Here is a 24215-nt window from a genome sequence, read left to right on the forward strand (position 1 = left end):
TGCCACTTTCGATGGATTCATCATTAAAGTTCTCACTACATTACCTGCCTCCTTGCATCCGGATAAAGGTGATGCTATTGGCAGCGAAGGCATGTTCTAACACATCAAGAACATCTTTCCAGCTGGAAAAAACTAGAACCTTCGCTTGTGGGTCACTTGACTTGATCCATAAGATTCTTCTAGTAACAGCTTCGATCTACAGCCCCAAAACAACAGATGAGAAAAGAAGTACTTCTTGTGCACTAATCTTACAAGCAAGGATACTAACCTTTGTTCCATATGAACCTTGAACCACCAATGATGCTTCATTGTCTTTGTGATCTTGATCTGACGAAGAACTGTCTCGTCTGTCATCAGCATATGCAATATTTCTAACATCTGTATGTTGCCTGCATATTGGACACATCACCCACTTTTGCTGCGTTTCTTGAACAGATTTTCGCTCAGTCATAGCAAAAAAGCCTGTGTCAACGAATACAAAGAAGTATATATTGTTAACATTCTGAAGTTTGGTTCAGGAAGATGCATTAGATAGACATCAAATGATCAAAAGGTCAAAGTAATTACAGTTACAGCAAGTGGAATGCCCGCACTGGAAAACCATCTTCTGATTCCGTAGGATTTCTTGACATATCGGGCATGCTTCATCTCTCTTAAGAAGGTTTTCGCCATCCTGTTCAACAGGATCTGAAGCCTTGACTGTTTCCTGTATGGGTGAGGAACGATCTGGATTCTCTAATTCTTGTTTCTGCTTGGATTTCATCAAACCCTGAAACGGCAAAAAACTTGTTCAATATTTTATACAAAATCAAAGTAGAGAAGAATCACAAAGACATAAATAAAGCTTCTTGTGAATATATAGATTTGAAATGGGTACAGCTCTGGAGCTAGAGTTGCAAAATAGATGTGGTCAAATGTCCCTCTCCACGTAAACTTCTAGATAGTAACACAGAAATAAATGACTTCTCCGCATGATATAAAACACTAAAGGTTACAGATTTACCTTCAAATAACGAAGTTTTCCTTTTATACTAAGCAACGAGGATTGAGCCATAAATTTATCATTTGTGTTCAGTACACTAGCAACATCTAACTCATCTTGGCTCAAAGCATAGAGCGATGTGTCATCTTCAGATTCTCTAAGCTGTAGTCTCATTGTTGACATGTTAATCTCATCGTAGGCTCGTAGGAGTTGAGCTTGAGCCCTACCCAAAGCCCTTGCATGTGCATATTCCTTTCGCATCACCTTAAATTTAGATAAGCAAAATTGGAAATGTCAGAACTTGTTGAAAAAATAAAGGTTAGGTTTTCCTTTTCTCCATATAAGCGAAGAAGAGATCTCTTGAGCAATACCTCAAGGGTATGCAAATGTTTTGTGGCTGCCGATTTATTTTCCCTATCTAAATAGCTTTTACAATGGTTTCTTATCACTCCAAGAACTATTTCCGTCTCAGATGGAGATTTTGAAACCTATGAAAAGAACATAAAAGAAATTTGTATCAGACAAGAGACGATCATTCCAAAACCATATTATCTGACATTTCAAAACGTTTTAAAGAAAAGAGGAGGAAACAGAGAAGGCCAAACATAAATGTGGTTATGCTTTCTTGTCAGTAATGAATTCAAAGATCAAGTAACTTACGAACACAGCGTCACCAGCATTTCTTTTGGTGGGCTCCTCATTGTCACCATGCGGTGCATTTGAATCCTTATTCTTTGATGACAAACCAATAAAGAAAAGATTAAGGGCAGATCTCTTCTTCTGCAAATGTACTGTCTCTTCAGCAGCTGCAAGTTCCATTAATCCCCTACGAGATTTGTTAAAACGAAATAGCCTAGCCTCGTATTCCTGGACATGGTGATGGTGAAGTTAATATTGATTCAACTTCACATAAGAAGTGCAGAAGCAAAAAAGAGCAAACCTGGAATAGTTCATCTAGCTCGCAATGAATACACGTGGGGCCATCATCCTTCTTGTTGCAATACTTGCAGTTGCCAATACGCTCAATATCCTCCATTTTTGGTTTCTCCATAGTCTGGTCAATTTCTAGAATCCTATCTATCGCTTTCTTTCTAGAGCTTTCCAGCATATCCATAGAAGTCTGCAGATGAAGTTTCATGGCATGTATAGTTCTAAAGCTGGAATAAGGAATTAGCAAGTTAGTTCTCTGGAATAAGGAATTAGCAAGTTAGTTCTTAATGTACTCAAGCTATCTGCTCCTTAACAAATGTGTTCTTAATGTACTCAAGCTTAGGATAATCAATCTAGTCTTCTAATAAAGCTAATTAGTCCTTCAGGTCACTATTCTAATAACTTTGCAGACACATGTGAATTAATTTGTCACATGTAGAAAATAATGCCCCATAATAACACAATCAACAGACAAATTGTGTAACTAAAGGCTGAAAAAATTCTCTTGCCACAAAAAAAGCTCATGAAACTGCAAATTGTCAAGGACTAACCGAGAATTCGCTCTGGAGGAGCTTGATTTGTTGAAGCCTCCATGGATGGCCTCTTCAATCTTCCTGATCAACTCGCTAGAGAAGTCTTTATTTTGTTCAGCAAGTTGCAGGGCATCCAACCACCAACTCGAACGTTGTTTCTCCATATTGCTCAATGACTCGGAAACCTTACAAAAAATTTCGACTATTTAGCATTGTGACTGAGAGAGCGAGCTCCAGGAAAAGTGATGGCTCAATATCTAACACGGTTGATCTTGAAACTTACTTTAAGAGCATTATACTGACACTTTGGCTAAGGGAGTCGCGTTTTGAGATAAAATAAAAGAAAAGAAATATAAACATTATCAAACCATTTTGTGGAAGATACCTGATTGTATGACTTTTTGAATTCCTGCTGAGCGGCAGAAAGCTTCGAGTTGAATGAGGATAAATACTTAACTTTCAAAGTGTGACAAACTATATTCAGAGTTTTGCACTCTTCATGACACTCTTTATCCTTCTTTAAACCATTGTCTGGAGCAATGGCTTCCCACTGTTGTGCAGCTTCTGAAGAATCATGAGTTAAACTCTCGAGCTCATTGATCCTTTGCCTTTTCGATGCACGATGATGATCGTCATCATTTTCATCTATTTTAGTTTCAGGCCTTCCTGACGCAGCACTGTAGCTTTCGGCCAATGGTAGTATCTCAGCTAAATTGTGAAGAATGTGAATATTTAACAATGGATCAAGACGAAAATCCTCGGCGTTCTCTTCAGTTATATTCAATGCTTCTTTGTATAACGATACTGCTTCGGAAAATTCTTGCTTAAGCATGGCAATAGCAGCAATTCCATTTAATGCAACGATTAACACTCTAAGAGCTTCTTCTCCCTCGTTCTGAGTCTTTTTCACAAGGACCTAAGAAAAAACTTCAATTAGCACAAATAACGGAATGGAGATCAAAACGCTAAATCTTGCAAACTCACCACTAGAATTTCTTCCATGGTCATTGGAGTTTGTTGCAATGAACGTAGACCTGAACTTCCTACTTGGGGATGGCAGCAAGCTTGGCGCAACTTCAGGAGCGAGTTCAACAGTTTTGCAGCTTCGGCATGAGTGATTAAAGGGTTATCAGAAGAAGTATGACCTGTAGTCATAACAAGTGGGAGAAAAAGTTTAGCAGCCAGCACAGGAGGCTTCAAATTTCCGAGAGAGAATTTTAAAGTAAGGACAAAGGTGGAAAGTGCAGAAGACACTATTCGCACCCGATGGTACCTCTTTTAAGAATATCACGTTTCAAAGTTTCTATAACTTCGCGGGCATAACTCACACAAGTTTCATGCTGTCTGCTGTAGAAGTGTTCTTCAATTGCAGAAAATTTGAGCCACGAGACGCATTCTTCTTGAGGTGGGAGTTGCAATTCATCAGCCACATGGACTTTTGAAGAACGCCACATAACTTGTTTGAAAAATTTGTGCGTAAATTCCATAGCCTTTGTGTCTCGTCTCTGAACAAACCAAGAAGGTTGTTAGACAAGAAAACTCAATAGAAGGTAAGAAAATGACTATTTTTCTGACTAACCTCATACGGATCTCTTATAACTTCTACCCACCATCTTGAAACATCGAACGGATCTGCTTTAAGGAACCTCAACAGTCCAGATAAGTCATCAAGTTTGCGTTGTATAGGAGTTCCAGTGATACACCAACGGTGTTTGGTATATAATCTCAACGCCATCTCTGTTGCAGCAGCTGCATTGCTCTCCACCATCTGGGCCTCATCCAAGCAAATCCTCCACCAGAATATTCTGGTTAGTGGAGTCGGAATAACAGGGTACCTATTACAATACAACATCTTTACTCAATCTTTTCAATTGCATGAAACCAGGAGGTAAGACAAAAATCCTATCAGATTAACGTTGGTGTTTGTTCAAAATGGTTCCTCTGATCTCTGAATACCTGAGTATGAAACTATTCCATATTGGAAAACTCTATGAATTGTTTTAATAATACAATTTCTTCAATATATCAGGTATGACCAAGTTCATCAGATAATGAAAAATGCGAGGTAATAAGAATCCTAAAAATCACTAATCTCACCTTTTCTGAAATCTAAGACAGTGCCGGTCACCATCATGCCTGTCGAAGTCATGTGTCAAGTCCTCTTTGAGGACATCATATGTAGTTAAAACAATGTCAGCATTGAGGAGTTCAGTGATGTCAATCACAGGTTCTTCAGAGAGTGAGACATTCCTCACACCTTCATAGATACATGTTACGAGTGAACCCAAGCGCGTATGCCTACAACATTAGAGATGAAAGAAGGAAAAAGGACATTAAAAAAACACAAATACGTCTAGTGAAAGTTATCTTATTGAGTGTTCCACTAGTCGAAACTTAAATGAAGTAAGAATAAGGTAGAGAAGAATCTGATACCGTGTAATCTCGGAATGCCATTGTGATAATATAGGAGCTGGACAGACAATAAGAGTGGCACCCGTAGAGATGGGAGAGGCAGTCACTTTTAGAAGTTCAGCGCACATTTGGCAAATATATTCACCTTGTCTGACAATAATTTCCGTTGCATCCTTTTTGCTCTTCTTTTGAGACACTATTTCATCAACATGTTGACTAGCCTTCTTACCTTTCCCTTTAGGTGAATAACCTACACAATCTGCATGCTGCCAAGCATCACAAAGGTCACACTGTACCCAGACTCCTTTGTATTTGCGACTTTCACTGACAGCTCCACATATGCACTCAACACGTTCCCTTTTCAATCTTTTCAAACCAGTGTTCCGATCATCGGTAACTGATGGCCCGTTAGACACAGATATTTCATCCTCGGCTGGTTTTCGATGAGAAAAGATGCATGCAAGTAGTTCAACCGTTTTTCCCAATCCCATTTCATCTGCAGCATTCATACTTTACCACATTAAGAATCAAATACCACAAACTTAACAAAAGATGAATGCATGCGCAATAAGAGATGTAGACAAAGCATTCTAGCATTTAAGCAGACTTATTTCGGAAAACATTCTTCGTCAATGCAAGTGCAAACAAAATTATCCTCATAAATAATTCTCTAATAATATAGTACATGGAGGCAAAGTAAAGCTGCAATACTGTTCATACCAGCAAGAATACCGCCTGGAATTCGAGGTGAAAAATACTCTGGAGCCAATGAGATATTCCCACTAGAAACAACCAAACCATGAAAAATGGACCAGATCAAATTAAGTTCTTCTGTAAATGGTGGAAAGTTACTAAGAGAGAACTTATACTATTTGTTTTGGTGTACATTGAGAGGAGCTTATAGTTCAAAATGAAATAAAAAGGATTACTTAGATTCTTTTCCACTAACCTGAATGGGTTAAAGAACATTTTTGTAGCAGAGTCAAGGAATGCCACGGAGATAGACAAAGGTGAAATGAATTGGTTGTCTTCCTTGTCTCCCAACGTTATTGGATCTCCTCTCTCTCGCTGAACCATCCAATAAGCTGCACGTCGTTGGTACGGCCTAAGTTCTGGGAGCAAATCAGTTATGTCATCTTCAAGCATCGGATCCATCCTGAATCAATAATATGCCAATAAGTTGGAAGGAAACATTCAGACATTAGGGCACAAAAACAAGAATGATAAACATTGCTTACTCACTTTGATGGCTTTATGGCTTCATAAAAAGCAGCAGCATCAAACCTAGGCTTCTTACTAGAGTCCAAATTTTCAGCTTCCAACACGAATAATGATTCAGTTTCCTTCACGTTTAGTTGTGACCCATATCTAGCCTCTGATGTCATTACCTCTGGCCTCAACCAAGACATAACGTGAACCATACTCTTTTTCCATATTTGCCTTGTATTCTCAAGAAGCGAATCACAAGCATCAAAGGCCTGCTGAAGCATCTCAACTCTAACTCTAGGAGACAAAAAGCCCTGATTACCCGGCACGAGCCTTAAAGTCAAAAACTTGATACTTGCCAAATGAGCAAGACCCGAAACCCCTTCACCTGGACCGTCAAAACTAGCAGACCAAATCATTGACTCAGCCTCATCATCAGACACCTTATTATCAACCAATTCCAAAGTTATATCACTCGAAGACAATACTGGCCAATGACCAAGCTTAATCCGATCAACAAAACTAGTCACATTACATAGCCGAAACCGTAACGAGCAATCAAGATCATGATCAATCCCAATGGATGTGACTGTACTACTAGTTCCTACACGTTCTCTCAAACTTAAATTCGTTAGAACAACTTCAGCTAAATCAAAGTTCTGCTGCTGCTGCTCTGAAACTGGACTACTTGAACATATGTTCACATAATACGGCTTATTGATATCTTCAAAAATCTTTTCCCCAGAACCCTCAGCTTCTTCACCGGGTAATAATTGCTTTCCATCTGAATCAGAACCGGTTTGAGTGCTCAAACCCACTGAACGTTGTGGCTTGGATTGTTTTTTCCTACCCATCACTACAAAAAAAAAAAAAAAGCTAAATTAGAAACCTCATTACTGACAAGATACAAAACCCGAGTAGGGAAACAAACAACACACAAACAAGTTAAGACCTTTACGCAATTTCATAGCTTAAAACCAGAAACTTTATGCAATTCAATATAGTTCTCGGACCAGTTATATGATTCATATGAAAAAACAAACTCAGGTTACGATTAAATGTACAATTCCGAACCTGTGAAGCGAAAGAGTATTGGATCACAATTCAGGATATACGAATCGACGGAGACGGTGGAGGAGTGGAAACCAAGCGCCGGAGAAGATTTATAGACCGCCCACCGCCGCTTGATTATTATAACGAATTTTCCGGTTTATCTGCTAATTCGTTTGTACCGAGTTAGCAATGGAATGACAATAATACCCTTGGGTTAGAAACAAAATAACAAAATTACCCTCGTTGAACAAAACAACTCTTCCTCTTTCTTTACTGTGCTTCCTCCGGTGCGATTCTACTAAAACGGCTCACGACTGCAAAACCCTAATTTCAATTTCTGTGTTGATTTTGCTCTTCTTGGTTGTAACTTTGTTTTTGGAATTTGAGTTGAAAGAGTTAGAGAAGAGATGAACAGAGGAAGAAGGAATCTGAAACAAGCGGCGTCAGAGCAGGATTTCACGCTTGAGGAATGTCAAAGCATTGCTCAAGTCGTCTCTCTCAGAGGTTCCAATCAAATTGAGGTATAAAAGAACCTCCTTTCTATCAATTGGGTTTCACTCATTTATGCAATCACGCCAATTCGTTGCGTTCTTAACTGTTGTTTTTAAATTTGTTGTCGTCTCTTTGAAGATAATGGATGCAAAGGGAGAGAACTCATTAGCATTGTTTCCAGCTAAGTTTCGTGAGAGCATGTGGATCAGACGAGGTAAATAAATTTCGTGTTTTTTATATACAATGATGTTACTTGATTCAGTTTGAGATGGTGTTTGATGTTGTTTGCTACACACTGATTTGCAGGAAGCTTTGTAGTGATTGACCATACAGGAAAGGAAAAGGCACAAGAGTCTGGTAGCAAAGTTACATCTATTGTTTGTAAAGTTCTCTTCTTTGAGCAAGTCCGTCTCCTTCAAAAGTCTCCGGAATGGTAAAAAAAAAAAAGCTTCTTTCTTTTCTTCTGCATGATTATGAATGGCATCTAAATTTTCAGCAGCATAGCTAATGTTAGTTTGGGTATGGTGAATGCAGGCCGGAAATCTTCAAAGATACTAAACCGATTCCAGCTGATGAAAGCTCTCAGATACCTATTCCAGAGCAAGAAGATGATGGTGAGGATGATTCAAGTGATGATGATGATGGCATGCCCCCATTGGAAGCAAACACAAACAGATTGAGACCGTTTGGAGTGAAATGTGACGCAGAAACAGATTCAGAGTCAGATTCTGATTCATAGTTGCAACTTGTATCTTATTAAACAGTATTGTAACCAACACAGAGCTGCTGAAAAAGCAGAGTTTTTGATTTGCAATAGAATTTTGATTATTGATGATCTCTATGGCTCATAGAGAATGGCCCTTGCATCCTATTTTCTTTTTGCAATTCTTGATAAGTCGTCATTGGAGTCTGAAGAATAGAATATATAAAAACATGTTAAAAAAAAAAACTGTAATCTTTGGACACTTCAAAATGTTATTAAGGCAATCTGAACATACAATAGGCAGAGCCATGTCTAAGATTGAGATTAAAACTATAACAACAGAAATCTCAGGTGATACTATCATAATCTGAAATCAAACTACTGGAAACCGTTTCTTTGTATAAATTCCGACATGGAAACTAAATTACAGTTAAGATTGTCTGAGAAGGAGATCTGCAACTGCTGCAGTTTTCTTCTGAAGCTCTGCAGCATCGCCACCTACAAGTTTATCCATTTGCCTCCCATCCTTGAGGAACACTACTGTTGGAGTTGCTTCCACGTTCCATTCATTACTAAACTCCTGTTTTACACATATGTTAACCCACAAATCCCTCAGTTTCGAGCTCCCATCTTTACACGAAATCATTCGAAGGAACAGAAGTTTTTTGGTTACTTACAGCGAGCTCTTCGACGTCTATAGTGACAAATATCATTGATGTGTATGTGGAAGCAAGCTCATGGTATATTGGTGCTAGCTTTTTACAAGGTAAACACCATGAAGCCTTGAAATTCACTACGAGCTGTTTCATGTTACAAAGAATCAGATCATGTCAAGCTATTTGCAGAGGAAGCCTGTAAAAAAAAAGCTTACAATGTTGCCATTCCTTTTAGCTTCTGTCATCTTCTCCTCCCACTTCTCGATTCTACTTACGGGATGGACCTTCCCTTTTATAAATCCAGACCCTTTTTGGCTCCAAGCTTGAGTCTTGTTCTTTCTACTGCAACAGCATATACATGACCACACCTGTTTAAGAACATGAGAGATGAACATTTTTTCATATAAACTTACTAATTGGTTTTTGACATGATCTCCTTAAAATTTGTCAATTCTGGGGGTAAAGGTCTTACCTTTCTACAACAAGGAGTTCTTGTACAATGATTCCCCATTAACTCTTTACACACGAGCAAAATCTATCACCATTAGTTCTTGTACAATGAATCTGGGGGATCATTAGCTCTCTGAATCAACAGCACAAACAAAAACCCGTTTCCTCAAATATAAACAACGCTAAACAGAAAAGGAGAAAACTACAGATGAAAATGAAGGACCAGCTATTTAGGGTTGATTATTAAAGGAAGAAAATTGTGAAAGGATTACCTCTAGGTCAAGCCAACTTCAGATTGCTCGTGTTCTTGCCTCATAATTAGTTTCAGCCTCAAAGCCAACGGGCAAAAGATAAAAAGCCGAGATGATCAAGAATTCAAGATCAAAAATTTCTGTGAAAAGATTCAGAATCATCAACAAGAAGGATCAAGAGAAGGTTCAATTCAGCCAACAAAACATCTTTTACTTCTTTGGGTTACATCATCATACATGCGATGGGAAATTGGTTTAATTAACCATAACTAATGGCTAATTTTGTAGACCAGAACTGGTTAATGACAAATCTCTTTGTGCTGCTGCTGCCTATGTTGTGCATTTATTAAGCTTAAACCGGTAAAAACATGAAAGCCAAAAGTTGTAAACCAAAAGATTTCATAGCACAGGCTGCTCTAACAAAGAGACACATCCTCGCATGAAGAAGAATCAGTAATCATAATAGCATCCTCTGATAAACATAGCCAGGGAAAGTTATTTCTCGAAAGTTAGCAACAACAAAAAAAAAAACGGGTTTTGTGGTGTTGTTTTTATATCCAGTAAAGAAGAAACGTTTTCAAGTTTTCTGGGGAAGAAAAACATGAATTATGAGTCCTCTTTCTCGAGCTTCTCGATCTCTTCACGGTGCTTTCGTTCGGCTTCTTGAAGTTCTCTTTCAGCGTCTTCTTCCTCCTCAATTCTATCAAGATTATCGAACTCCTTAGTTGCTGCCATGGCTTTCACAACAGGGTCTCTTAACACAGAGATTAAACCACCACCAACTCTGTACTCTTCTTCATCGCCTATAAGAAATAACCGTTGGTCTGGACCAGACGCCATTGGAATATCTACCGCCAAAAGCTTCATGTCATACTGAAGAAACAGACACATGAACATGATAAAGTTACCAAAACTCACAATATATGGGAATAACTGGTAAAATGGGATTATCTGATGATATAACAAATGGAAAGACCTAAGTAACCAGACAGACAAACGCAATGTCAAGTAACCTCAGTATCCGTAACATTATACAAGCCTAAAATTTTACTACCATCACAGTTTCTAAACCACATAGAGAAATTCATTAAAACACTCTCCGCTTGCAACCAAAATGTCCAACCAACCCTACACCCAAAACAATCAGCCAAGAGATCCTCATGAACTGATCATTCGCTAACAGCTCTCTAGCCAATTCATAACAGCTCTAATCTACTACATTCAGTCCTAAGCTAGATACAGTGGAGCTATAACTTCTTCAAAGGTTATTACAATCCTTAAGATTACAACGCAAGCAAACACAGAAGAAGGTTGAGTAAACGAGGAAGTGTGAAGTTGAGAAANGAATCAGTAATCATAATAGCATCCTCTGATAAACATAGCCAGGGAAAGTTATTTCTCGAAAGTTAGCAACAACAAAAAAAAAAACGGGTTTTGTGGTGTTGTTTTTATATCCAGTAAAGAAGAAACGTTTTCAAGTTTTCTGGGGAAGAAAAACATGAATTATGAGTCCTCTTTCTCGAGCTTCTCGATCTCTTCACGGTGCTTTCGTTCGGCTTCTTGAAGTTCTCTTTCAGCGTCTTCTTCCTCCTCAATTCTATCAAGATTATCGAACTCCTTAGTTGCTGCCATGGCTTTCACAACAGGGTCTCTTAACACAGAGATTAAACCACCACCAACTCTGTACTCTTCTTCATCGCCTATAAGAAATAACCGTTGGTCTGGACCAGACGCCATTGGAATATCTACCGCCAAAAGCTTCATGTCATACTGAAGAAACAGACACATGAACATGATAAATTTACCAAAACTCACAATATATGGGAATAACTGGTAAAATGGGATTTATATGATGATATAACAAATGGAAAGACCTAAATAACCAGACAGACAAACGCAATGTCAAGTAACCTCAGTATCCAAATGTTAAATATACAAGCCTAAAATTTTAATTGAAACACATTGCGCTACCATCACAGTTTCTAAACCACATAGAGAAATTCATTAAAACACTCTCCGCTTGCAACCAAAATGTCCAACCAACCTACACCCAAAACAATCAGCCAAGAGATCCTCATGAACTGATCATTCGCTAACAGCTCTCTAGCCAATTCATAACAGCTCTAATCTACTACATTCAGTCCTAAGCTAGATACAGTGGAGCTATAACTTCTTCAAAGGTTATTACAATCCTTAAGATTACAACGCAAGCAAACACAGAAGAAGGTTGAGTAAACGAGGAAGTGTGAAGTTGAGAAAGTGAAACCTGGCCTTTCTTCTTCTTAACTTCAACGCTAACAAGACCCTTTCTCTCAGAACCCTGAACGGGGAATAGGAGAAAGCAGCGCTTGCTCCTTATTGTTGGCTTGAATTTCTTAAATGTTAAGCCACCACCTGACATCACATAAGCTCGTAAATCTGATCCTGACAGAGGAGCACCCATAGCTTCAAGAATTTCAGCTGCCGTATTGATCTTCGTCATGGTCATTCTATAAACTTTATCGGGATTAATTGTGAACCTTGCGCGAAGGTATAGTCCCTATTATTAGAAATATGCAGATAGCTGTGAAGGAGTGATTTCTATATGATGAAATAGGAGATGGTGAATATAACAGCTACAAAACCATATCATATAGCAGTTTTTGCATTCTATAAGTCTTTAAAATACACCGTGAAACTATCCTCTAGTCGTGGTAAAATCAAACCAATAACATTGCAAGCTCCAAATCCGTTCACTATCAAACCAATAACCCTACAGAGAAATTCCTAAATTTCATTCAATTCAGAACAACTTCATGGCACTGATGACGTGGGCAAACATTGCAAATTCAACACTGAAACAGCACTAAGACATGGAGCAACCCATCAAGATCGGAACTTACAGAAAATGCTACGATGGCTGAGGAGAGTGCTAGAAACCCATACTTGGCCATGCCCTCTGAACGGCCAACAAATGTACTAGCAATTCCAAACATAATCCTCCAAAGGAAAATACATACAAAAACTCCTCCAGCTCCAACCACAAAAAGACTATTCTTTTTCCAAAACCCATCAATGTGCAACCCTATAGCCTCACGGTATCTAGCAAAAGTAGAACTAACAGCTTTAACAGGCTTTTCAACAACCTTCCTCGCAAAGTTCCCATCAACCTTTCGGAATCCAGTGCTCTTAGTGGATACCAATCTAAACGCCGAGGCAAAACTCAAATTCACACGAGGCAAACCCAAAGCCTGAAGCTTTGGACTGAACTTAGGATGAGAGGACAGAATCTGAGATAAACCCACGTTTGTATAAGTGGGTTTCGAGGATAAGCTATGGAAGCTATGAAGCTGGGAAACACCATTGGAGGGAATAGCTGGAGAAGACAGAGCCGATGGGTTTGAGCGGGTAATGGTGACAGGGTTGACCCGTGTGTAATGCAATCGAATAAACCCTTGAATTGCTTTAAAGTCCGATGCTTTCACCATCTTATATAGCCTTTTTAGATCGATCTCACGAACACGACACAAAAGCTCCTAACTTGGAGTGATCGCGCCTGATTCAAAGTTACCTCGAAAACTGATCAAGCAAATCAAATAAAATGCAACAACATAAGTAAAAGATCACAAATTGGGATCGAAGAGATCAATCAATCCCTTGAAGAAAGTCAACGTCTTCCCATTGCCGAAGCTTTTTTTTTTTCTTACTGTTCTTGACGTCAATGACAATGGTGATCGAATCGAAAGAAAGATCCGGTCGACCCGGTCCGAGCCAGGTCAGGTCGGGTCGGGTGGGGTTTAATTAGTTATCGGGTCTTTTTTCTTGAACCAAGGAACAAGCAAAAGACAATAGGGGCCACAAAGTGTATAAGTTCAAAACTCCCAATGCCCAATATTCTGGTCGGTTCGCAGATGACAGGTTGGCGGAAAGGGTGATATTGTCATTTCATAATTTTTTTTTTTTTTGTTTTTTGTGATTGGTGTTTTTCACTCGACAAGAGTGGGGGTGGCCGAAGGACTATGAAATAATTCTATCTCAATTGGGATCATCTAAATATGAACAGCACACCCACTTATATCTTTTTGTTGAACAAGATGTGAAATTAACCTTATTTACCAACAACATAGGCAACATGCATGTGTCTCGTTTATGTGTGTGTGTGTGTTGCCTGTATCTTATTGAATTGATTTAGACATTATAGAAAAGCTAATCTGATGGATATGCCTATGCTTTTTTTATCAAAAGGTATACCATACACCAAATTTAACACTATTTTTGTTTGTTATTACATAATTAGTAAATATGAACAAGATAAACCAACATGAATATTCTGTAAATTAAACTCATGATCTTTTTAACTGTATAAAAATAAATAAACTATTAATAATACATGTTGCGTGCCACAACATGTAATAATGATCTCCAAAAAGAAAAGAGAAGAGAAAAATGTTTGAATTTTAGTCAAATATGCGAGAAGTACATACATCTATATGTTCACCTCCATACTGAAGATGTGAAACTTATGATACGTTCACGAGATTTTTCAATAATTGAATTTCCGAATTGGGATGTTTATCTTTGTTTTCACTTGGAGGGATTATACACAATAATTGATACTTGTGTTCACGAGTTTGAGAGATTCTTGAATGCATAAGGACAATGATACTACTTGTTTTTTCGGGACCAATTATATTATATACACTAATCATCCTCAGTGTCCAATAATATGATTTCTAGCTACTACTATGTCATCTCCCGTCCACTCGTTAATCTAAAGTTTTAAAAAAAAAGTTAAAAATATATATAACCAAATGAAAGACTTTTAATTAGACAAACATTATCTAAATTCTCAGCTCTTCCACCTCTCATTAAATGTGATCCAAAAGAAACCTTAAAAAGCTGGCCGGTGAACTTCTTGATAGCTCTCCCATCAAAAATCAATTCTAATCATCCCCCCAAAAAAAAAACCTGAAACACAAAAACAAAACTGCACAAGTCACCATCTCTCTCTGTCTCTCTTTCTCTCTCATGTATGTAAGATATGGTGAGATATGAAGAAACAGTTAGCTTCCCTAACTCCCATGAAGACAATGACTCAACATCACCACCATCATCATTATCGTCATCTCTTTTTGGTTGTCCCTTCTTTGAACCACCACTTGCTAATAGCTAGTTGCTAGTTGCAACAGCCACCTACTTCTCATTTTTCTATAAGTTACCGTCTCCACTTATAGTTTCAGCTCTTTAGGGTTGAGAAGATTGATTCCACCAGAAGAGCTAGCTAGGGCTTTCAGACAGCTCAGAAATCTGAGTGTGAAACATCAATTAAGAACCATGTAAGGGTTTTCTCTAGCTTGTCTTATTATTACATCTACAATGAGTTGTGGCTTGCTTGAGATCTATTCTCTCAACCACGATTTCTCGGTTCACTGCTTTTAGGGTTTATTTCTCCTTGTCTTATGATCTTTTATTACCATTAATGGTTTGCTTCATCATTTTTTTTTTGGCCAAATGGGTTGCTTCATTCAGATCTTAATTATCTCTCTTTCCCTGCCCACAATAAGATATCTCTACTTTTAGGGTTTTCCCCTTGTCTAAATCTAAGGCAGGTAATATGCAATTTCTCTGATTTTGGGCTTCAATCTCTTGCACAAACCCTCTAGAATCTGAGATCTCATGGAAAAATAAGTGAATATATATCTCTTCGTCCAAATTAAATCTTGTATATTGTTTTAAGTGGTAAAACCAGATTACGTTTGTTTAGTGTTTCTATATATTTTCTTATTTTATTTTCTCATGATTTGCATTGACTATGGTGGAATCTTTACACACATGATTTGGACCTGTCTGTTTAATTAGGTATATATTTACTCAAGTAGATATTATTAATGTCGTTATTATTGTGGGGACTGTTCATCTGCGCAGGGCTTACATCACTCACAAACCAATTTCAATTTTTTTTTTTTAAAGAGAAAACACATTAATAATGTTTTTATGATTTCAATGTTTGATGAACAGTTCCTCCTTTGTCTCTCTCTCGGTAGCCTCTTCTTGACAAGACCCATCACTGGTCTTACTTCAACAGTAAAGCTTGCTTCTTTCTGTGAAGTTTCAAAAATAACACTCGGCTTCCAAACTTTGTAAGTTAGTTCATATATACAAATATATATATATATATATATATATATATATATATATACTTTGTAAATTAGTAGACATTCTAATTCACTGCTGAGTGCTGATGCATATAAAGTACATGCAATGACATTTCAAAGTAAATGTTCACATAGGTACATAGGAAGTCGTCTTGGTAACATTTGTCTTGTTTTCGATGTCCCATTATAAGCAATAAGTGCATGTGTTTGAAACGATATCCCATGCCTAACTATCAACTGAACACAACTTACTTTTCATACGTGTGGCCCTTCATTGTTTCAAAAGAATACATATGAGTCGAGGTCAGACAAAATAGTTAGATATAGAAGGAGATTCTTTCAGTCCAGTCATGGATAGAAAAAGAAGAGGGTAGAAATATCTGCCGACTCATCCATCCAAACACTCGTGGTAGAAAAAATATAGATTTTAAACCGCAGTGACTGTGTGAATGATGCGGGAGATATTTTTGATCCTTCTTTATCTGTGTTTGGACTGAAGGGAGCTCCTTCTTTTTTCTACAATTTTTCGTTTTTTATCAAGATCTGGATCATATATAGATTTGCATCTAGACACGATGATTTCAACCGAACTGAACTGATATTTGGATTTTGCATTTTCTATACTCGTTGAACCACATCTCAAAATGAATCCAAAGAACATAACCCATATGGTTTAGGATTTGAGTCGTGTCCACGTGCTGGAGAATCTAGCCACTTATTCACTAGGGTTGCATTAAAGGTGCTTATATATAGTCATGCATAAAAAGTAAAGTTTTCTTTGAACTATGTATATATATACCATTCTAAACCAAATCTTCGGTTATGACTACGGACGGATATATATATTACGATGTTCCTTGTTAAATACTAATATTAGATGTTGTGTTTGGAGTTAAGAGATAGTATTGTTTATTTAGTATCTCATTAATCGTAGTAATATTATAATAGACGTAGTGTTCTTGCCTTATTCGTATTCTGCAAATTAAGTAAGACTAATTTTGTACTTGTTATTTGTATATTCCCGATGTTTGGAGATGGAGCCATGCATGGTTCACACCACCTTACATCGTCCTTTGAAAGAAAAAAAAATGATATATTTACATCTTGAAATTAATTATTCTTTTTTTGGGTTATAAGTGATAGATTTCAACTTTTGTAATTACGTATATACAAGCCTAGATTGGCAAAGCGTTTGTAGGAGCGTTATGTGGGAAAAGCTATGAGTCAACGCCAATCAAGATTTTTTTTTACTCCTTTTACACACGTAAGAAAAACTGATAACTGCTCTAAAAACCTAAGGGTTATCACGGTGGATATGGGAGAGTTTGGACTATTATTTTTAAACAATTATCACTTAAATATATTAATTTTGAAACCAAAATATTCTGGTAAAAAATATTTAACTTGAGTCCAAATAAGAAACAATATATTGGAATATGCTTTCAATATTCCCTAATTCAAATTTAAAATTAATATTTTCAAAATATATATTTAATTTTAATTTATAAAATTGCTAATTTTTCGTTATTTGTTTTTTTGCTTTCGTAGATATTTTTCATAATTTTATTTTTTAATAAAATTAGTTCTAAATAAATTTGTTTCAAAACAAAGAATTTTTATTTATAAAAAAAATAAATATATATTTTAGGTCTTACTCCCAGTCCCCGTTCACAGCTCCCTCCTCCTCGCCCCTGCTTCAGCTGCTTACCGTTGTTGTTCCCCTCCCCGCTTTGCCAATCTAGCCTACGTCACTACAGAAATCTTGAAATTTTAAAGGTATTTCTCATTTTTTTATGCCCTACGTCTCCAAATTAAGTTTCATGGAACTGAATCAACTGGTTAATTAATGCCGATTGCCGATATTAGACGAAATAAAGGAAGTGGATATCGAATCGTTACATCATATATATATGACCAATATGATGACTATCTATATGAGTCATGACTCATAAGACAATATTAATCCGAAAATAGAGTATAAAATTTGCAACCATTTTAATTTCTATAAAAATTATAGACCCGTGCAGGATCTCGAGTCGTTATTTAATAATTTATCAAAGCCAAAGGTGCATTTGTGTGGTTCATGTGTATTTTGTCTGCAATAATGCAGATATGGAAACATAGCAAGTAGATATATATGGAAAATTTCTCATCATGTGATCATCCAACTCACAATTAGTATATTAAATAGAAAGGGCATACATCATTTGTTCGAAGGAATGAAATAATTAACAATTCGTATCATAATAATGAACTAGGGTTTAGAAATTATTTTAGGTCAGGCCGGTGGTTACCGACAAAATGTTTCATCTTTTTACGTGTCGCGAAACAATGGTTTCAATTTCCCTAGACATTTCCCAAAAACCCATCACGTTTTTATGCTTCATATGTACATGTAATAATATTCCCCAATTCTTGGTGAGTGGTACTCCAAAAAGTACAAACAGTATACTACCTGTATAAAAAGTGATCTACGAAATAACTTATATATGTTTTCAAATTATTTGTGACAATATAATCAAAATGTGAACTTTACAACTCTATTGCAATTTAAGACAAAGTTATTGTGAGAATTTATGCGATCTCTCAATCTTTATTATTCAGACTCGGCCACAAAAGAGGTAATGGAGCTAATAAAGAACTATTAACCGAGTGATACAAAACAACAACCCAAATGTACGAGTTCAATCAATAAAAAAAAACCCTATGTCTCTCCAGAATCTAATTTCGAATATACTATTTGTTCATGCTCTCTTAGTCTGAATAAATCTTGTGCATGAATTTATTTCTCTGAAATTCTTGCTAGCAAACTTTGAGATTAAATAGAAACAAGGTGACTAGAACATGACGACGAGTTGTTGAGTAAAGATGGGGGTCCTACTTAATTATATAGCTACAATTAATGAATAATGAGATTATAAGACAAATAATTCTAACTGATGAAAACTTTTAAAAATGATTAAACAAAAACTATACCATGAAAACACAACGAAACAAAAAAGATGGTCGAGGTTTTGTCAACAACTTGCTATTTTAGTAATTAGTAAAATTTGCAATTATGGAGTGGAATATTATTACTATGAGACTTAAATTAAACTTTAATTCAAAACAGAATCAAGTGATAATTGGTCCATGTCTCCCTCTCTCGGAAACTGGGGCTTTTTATGTTTTTTTATACTATATGGTGCGCATTGAACAAAGAGAGTAAATAGAGAGAGTGTTTTTATTGGGGTTCTCACTAAATTACATAGCCAAAATCACTTTTTTGCCAAATATGGATTGGTTTGTCTCCAAAAGTGAATTTTCCATTTTTGGTATATTTACCATATTACTATTCCAAAAACGGCACGACAGCTTCATCCACCAAATTAAAACGACACGAGTTCTGTTTTCTTAAAAAAAAAAAAACAGTAGACACGTGATTCTTAGAGGATGGGTGACTAAAAAAGAGAGCCAATAGCTGGCGGCCCACTTGCACATAAATAGCCCATCTTTACTAACCGACTAAAAATTTCGAAAATAAAACATCAGAAAGAAACAAAAAAAAAAAACAAACAAACCGGAGAATTGAACTTTGGACGAACGAAAGATTAAAAATTTACCGGTAGAGAGAGGAGGAGACGTCATTCAGGGAAAAATCAAAATCAGCAGAGCTCTTGGAGCGTGTTCCGTGTTCGTTGCAATTGAAATTGAAATTGAAGCTTCGAGATTCATTGTAGATCTCTCGTTCTTGTTACTCGTCGTCAGCTTTGATCTCTTTCCGATTGGTGAGATGATTCGTTTATCCCCTTTGCTAATGTTTCAACTTTGAATCCAAAGATCGATTATTATGTTAATTTTTTTTTGATCTGGATGTTAACTAGTATGCGATAGTGTATGTCAATGTTGATGTATTGTATATGAAATTTGAATTCGCTTTTTTTTTTTAGGGGTATGCACTGCAGAATTTTACCAGTTAGTTAATGTGGTATCTCTGAAAGAACTTTGTAACTTTTGCCTCTGTGTAGTAGTATTGATCTGAGTCCAAGTTCTGAGGTTGTCCTGCTTTGCATATGATGATTCTGTTAATTATGTTCTCTAAGTATCTCTGAGGCATTTGTTGGCTGTATTGTCTTTGCTCTGATTTAGGTTTTGAGCTATGTATTAGCATAACTGCGATATGATGATGTTTTGGCATGACTTTAACTTTGAAATTAACTATCTTTCAGGTCCGGTGTTAATTTTTTTTTTTCGTTCTGGGATTGAGATCACTCTAAGCTTTTCTGCTGGGTGTATCTTGATATAGCTGGCACCAGTTTCTGCTTTATCTTTTCCGTGGTTATTAATTTTGATATGAATGTGGTTTAGTGTTGTAAAGGATCGAATAAGAATGAGTTCAACTGTTTCAAATCCCCAAGGGGTTCTGCAACCGGGTGGTTATGGTGGTCATGACTCCAGAAGTAACAGCACTTCTGGCTCTTTTGTGGGTCCGGAATCAGAATCTAATGAAAACGAAGAAGCGGAGTTGGTTTCTGTGTCTTGGAACCAGGATTCAAGTTGTTTTGCTGCTGGAACAAGTCATGGTTTTCGTATTTATAACTGTGAGCCTTTCAAGGAAACTTTCAGGCGTGAGCTGAAGAATGGCGGGTTTAAAATTGTGGAGATGCTTTTCCGAAGCAATATATTGGCGCTTGTTGGTGGTGGACCTAACTCTCAGTACCCTTCAAACAAAGTACTGATTTGGGATGATCATCAGAGCCGCTGCATCAGTGAATTTGCTTTTCGGTCTGAGATTCGTTCGGTGAAACTTAGAAGGGATCGGATCGTTGTTGTTCTTGAACATAAGATATATGTTTACAATTTTATGGACCTAAGACTTCTTCATCAGATTGAAACTCAAGCAAATCCAAGAGGTTTATGTTGCCTTTCTCATCATTCAAATACATCTGTGCTGGCTTGCCCTGGTCTTCATCGAGGAGAGATTCGAGTTGAACATTTTGGGCTTAACATGGTACAAATCATAAATGCTCATGATTCCAGTATTGCGTGCATGACCTTGACATTGGATGGTTTGTTGCTCGCTACTGCCAGTACAAAGGGCACGCTGATTAGAATCTTCAATACCATGGACGGAACTCGTTTGCAAGAGGTGAATATGAAATACTCATTTCTCCTTCCTTTCTGAATGCATTGACTTATATTGTTTTGCAATCTCATAGATCAAGATAGAACAGTGTCAAATCAGACTTTTGAACAAATAGATCTGTTCTGACTTAATGAGTTGTAACTGACAAACCTGCTTTATGTTTTTTTTTGTTAGTAAAAAGTTCACTCAAGTGGAGAAGTCCCATTCCTCTGTTAATGAAATTGGTTGATAGATTTTTTTATGAAGCAGATGCCACTTTGATGCTCCTTACTAATGCATGCCACAATTCAATGCTGCTTCTTTACAGGTAAGAAGAGGAGTGGACAGGGCAGATATCTATAGCATTGCACTTTCACCAAACGTGCAGTGGCTGGCAGTATCAAGCGTCAAGGGGACTGTTCACATTTTCTCTCTTAGAGTTAGGGTAGTTGGGGAGGATTCTCATTCCACTGAAAATGCTGCTCTCCTGACACAACATACGTATTCTAATTCTCTGCAAGGCCTTGTTTCTCCAACCACTGGTACCAATCCTGGTTCGTCATTATCTTTTATGAGAGGTAAGCAAAACTTTAATGTCCGAATGAAATATGATGCCTTGCTTCTTCTTAGAGTAGCTTATGGAACAAAGGAAGACACCAAATCATTTTTGGTTCTTTTCTCATGAAACAGCCAAGAAAAAGTTATTTGTTTCCTAAACTCTAATGGAGTGGGAACAATGACTATGCAGTAGTTATAAGTCCAACAGATCTATTCCCTTCATAGTAGCATATTGCTCAGATTATGAATTACCGTTGACATTATTCTGTCTTCTATTTATGATCTCTCCCATTAATGTAGAGTTAGGAAGACTAGTGTTTGGATACTGAGAAACCTTACAATTCATTGCCTCCTTCGTACCTAACATGTAGAGACTCTTGTTGCAGGTGTTCTGCCAAAGTATTTCAGCTCGGAATGGTCATATGCACAGTTCCATGTATCAGAAGTCACACAGTTCTTTGCAGCGTTTGGCAGTCACAACACGGTTGCTATTATCGGGATGGATGGAAGGTATAATATGCCCATTCTGATGTCTCTTAGATATATCCAATTTGCTGTTCTATCACGACCAAGAATCTTACAACAGAACAATTTAAGTAGTTGTACATGTATAAAAATCACTCTCAGATCTCTTCTTAGTGCTCACCCGTGTTTTCTTGGGCTCACAGTTTCTACAGATGCAGCTTTGATCCGGTGAACGGGGGAGAGATGGGACAGCTAGAGTATTTCCACTTTCTAAAGACGGATAACCGCACCCAATAAGTCAGATTCATGCTCCAATCACTCCTCTAAGCCTCTGTACATAAACCATGTCTATGTAAATAGATTTGGTGAGATTGCATAAGATTTTATTCTTGCAAATTTCGAGAAGGACCTGCATATTGATTGGGACTATGTACATAGAAAGATTTTATTCGCAACAGTTTGATTCTAAACACTGTTATGTAAAGTTTCTGATAACACCATATAAAGAGTAATAACAATTGAAGAAAACAGCTTCATCGAATTCCCGAGAAACATCATAACATATACGAATAATCTACAATGAGTGTTTTAGATAATCTGACGATACAGCCATTTTGAATCGAGCTATTGCTGCATCAGAATGGAGGATCGATGGAAATGGAGACACTTGGGTGAGGTAAGGTTGAAGGTAAGTCGAATCCTGACATAAACTCACCTCCATATAAACCTGCAGCAGCTCCAACTACTGCACCAGCTCCCAATCCAGCAGCAAACCCTGGTCCAGGCCTTGCATATCCTCTTCCCGCTCCTCCTGGTGCTCCTCCAGATGATGATGATGATGATGGTATATTTGTAACATTCTCTGATTTCGAGATGTATGCTGCTGGCATGTACCCTGAGTTCATAGGTGGTGGTGGCTGCATTGGTGGAGGATAGTAAGGTTGTTGCATTTGTGGGTTGGTGTGGTTCATAGGAGGGTAAGGCACTGATGAGTTGTGGTTATATGGCGGAACTGAGAATGGGTTCGAATTGTTTGACTGGTTCATTGGAGCAAATGGATGCTGCGATGGACCAGCCATGTAATCTTGTCCTGAAGTATTGTTCGAGAGCATAACTCCTCCAAAATCCCCTGCGCAAAAGAACAGAAGAAAAAGCATGACTTCTCTTTCCCAGACAAACCCATCTTGAAACGTTAAGACTCAGAAACTGGGATCTTCGGAAACCCAACCTAAGTGTCAGGTTCTATAAGAATTGAGTTACAGGAAACAAAAGTTGGTTTTTCTGCAGATTGATTGATTCCACTAAAAGGTAATATGACTGTATCAACATTACCAGTAAAAACCCCAAAGTCCGCTTGTTCTGCAGAGATACGGATGGAAACATCAACAAAACCTTGAGGCTTGCTCGAGTTCTGCTTCCTAAGCTGATAGCTTCCAGTTTCTTCAACTACAGCTTTCGAAGAAGAACTCGGTTGTTGCTTATACTTGGTCAGAAACTCCTTCAAGGAAACAGTAGCAGAGCCATGAAGCCTCTTCCTCAAGAACAAGGGTTCTCTGCTATAAACCTCGACGCGCAAAACCGATTTCGAATCCTGAACCGCGGAATCATCGAGCAAAGTAGCAAACTTTGTTCTCCAAACAGGATTGTCTGATCTTGAAGCATCGATTGTGGTGCAGTACTTGTCTTCTGGATCAAGCCACCCGACGGCGTACCATTGGTGTTTCAGTAGAGAGGATCCGATTCCGATTCCAACACGGAGCCCTCGAGCTGATATCAAACAGATTTCAACCAGCATTTTCCCCATTTGATTTTGGATTCGGACTCACGACAAAAAGCTTAAGTTTGGAACTTTGAATCTGTTTCGACGATGAACTGAAGTGTTAAAGAGAGAGAGAAAAAGAGAAACAGAAAATTCCGACAAGGACAACTATGAGATAAAGTTCGAAAGTGTTCATCTTTTTGGTTTGATTCCAAAAAAAAACAGAACTGAGTATCTGAGACTAATATTTTGCATTTAATCTAAAAGTTAAAATTTTCTTTCAAACCTCTAAAATTTTCTTTTAATTTTAATCTTAAATTTAAATTTTTCTTTTGTCCAAAAAAAAAATAAAAATAAATTAAATTAAATTTTTCTTTCTACATGTTAAAAGTATTAGTTTGTCTTTACCTAAAGTATCCATAAATTATGTGCAAAAAACAATACAAGTTTTGAAGTTTCTCTTGACATTTGGATGATATTTCTTGTCGGATAATACAAAATTAAATACATGAGATAAGTCCAATTTT

At 37.2% G+C, this 24215-nt stretch overlaps 6 protein-coding genes across 9 annotated transcripts in view; 2 read left to right on the top strand and 4 right to left on the bottom strand.

Annotated features, from left to right (window-relative positions):
- Positions 1-7259, bottom strand: part of LOC104782564 (E3 ubiquitin-protein ligase SHPRH-like) — a 10077-nt gene extending 2818 nt beyond the window's left edge. The window contains exons 1-18 of the mRNA XM_010507528.2: positions 7138-7259; positions 6100-6919; positions 5807-6013; positions 5578-5639; positions 4879-5353; positions 4543-4743; positions 4025-4280; positions 3719-3950; positions 3430-3590; positions 2831-3361; positions 2464-2630; positions 1923-2139; positions 1643-1849; positions 1354-1470; positions 1004-1246; positions 568-769; positions 269-462; positions 45-196 (exon numbers count right to left, since the gene is read on the bottom strand). Of these exons, the coding sequence (XP_010505830.1) occupies positions 45-196; positions 269-462; positions 568-769; positions 1004-1246; positions 1354-1470; positions 1643-1849; positions 1923-2139; positions 2464-2630; positions 2831-3361; positions 3430-3590; positions 3719-3950; positions 4025-4280; positions 4543-4743; positions 4879-5353; positions 5578-5639; positions 5807-6013; positions 6100-6917 (4442 nt within the window). The 5' untranslated portion in view covers positions 6918-6919; positions 7138-7259. The remainder of the gene's footprint in view (positions 1-44; positions 197-268; positions 463-567; positions 770-1003; positions 1247-1353; positions 1471-1642; positions 1850-1922; positions 2140-2463; positions 2631-2830; positions 3362-3429; positions 3591-3718; positions 3951-4024; positions 4281-4542; positions 4744-4878; positions 5354-5577; positions 5640-5806; positions 6014-6099; positions 6920-7137) is intronic.
- LOC104782563 (probable RNA-binding protein EIF1AD) lies at positions 7371-8445 on the top strand. Its single transcript, XM_010507527.2, has 4 exons — positions 7371-7637; positions 7747-7822; positions 7915-8041; positions 8143-8445. Exons 1-4 carry the CDS (start codon positions 7524-7526, stop codon positions 8345-8347), a joined length of 522 nt encoding a protein of 173 aa, XP_010505829.1. The 5' UTR covers positions 7371-7523; the 3' UTR covers positions 8348-8445.
- On the bottom strand, positions 8699-11000 carry LOC104782565 (thioredoxin-like protein CXXS2). The gene is made up of 5 exons (XM_010507529.2): positions 9690-11000; positions 9440-9550; positions 9183-9335; positions 8989-9111; positions 8699-8891 (listed from the first exon to the last, which is right to left on the bottom strand). Exons 2-5 carry the CDS (start codon positions 9476-9478, stop codon positions 8742-8744), a joined length of 465 nt encoding a protein of 154 aa, XP_010505831.1. The 5' UTR covers positions 9479-9550; positions 9690-11000; the 3' UTR covers positions 8699-8741.
- LOC104782566 lies at positions 11100-13450 on the bottom strand. Its single transcript, XM_010507531.2, has 3 exons — positions 12551-13450; positions 11935-12207; positions 11100-11438 (listed from the first exon to the last, which is right to left on the bottom strand). Exons 1-3 carry the CDS (start codon positions 13133-13135, stop codon positions 11172-11174), a joined length of 1125 nt encoding a protein of 374 aa, XP_010505833.1. The 5' UTR covers positions 13136-13450; the 3' UTR covers positions 11100-11171.
- LOC104782567 (autophagy-related protein 18c-like) lies at positions 19349-22470 on the top strand. 4 transcript variants are annotated; one of them, XM_010507532.1, is made up of 5 exons: positions 19349-19569; positions 20011-20930; positions 21235-21484; positions 21851-21974; positions 22133-22470. In XM_010507532.1, exons 2-5 carry the CDS (start codon positions 20139-20141, stop codon positions 22224-22226), a joined length of 1260 nt encoding a protein of 419 aa, XP_010505834.1. In that variant the 5' UTR covers positions 19349-19569; positions 20011-20138; the 3' UTR covers positions 22227-22470. The 4 variants fall into 4 exon arrangements, with proteins under 4 accessions (XP_010505834.1, XP_010505835.1, XP_010505836.1 ...); XM_010507533.1 differs by having other exon boundaries at positions 20150-20930; XM_010507534.1 differs by having other exon boundaries at positions 20160-20930.
- LOC104782568 (U1 small nuclear ribonucleoprotein C-like) lies at positions 22361-23915 on the bottom strand. The gene is made up of 2 exons (XM_010507535.2): positions 23262-23915; positions 22361-23058 (listed from the first exon to the last, which is right to left on the bottom strand). Exons 1-2 carry the CDS (start codon positions 23731-23733, stop codon positions 22565-22567), a joined length of 966 nt encoding a protein of 321 aa, XP_010505837.1. The 5' UTR covers positions 23734-23915; the 3' UTR covers positions 22361-22564.

The sequence above is a fragment of the Camelina sativa genome, chromosome 4 (genome assembly GCF_000633955.1).
Source record: "Camelina sativa cultivar DH55 chromosome 4, Cs, whole genome shotgun sequence".
NCBI classification, from domain to species: Eukaryota; Viridiplantae; Streptophyta; class Magnoliopsida; order Brassicales; family Brassicaceae; genus Camelina; species Camelina sativa.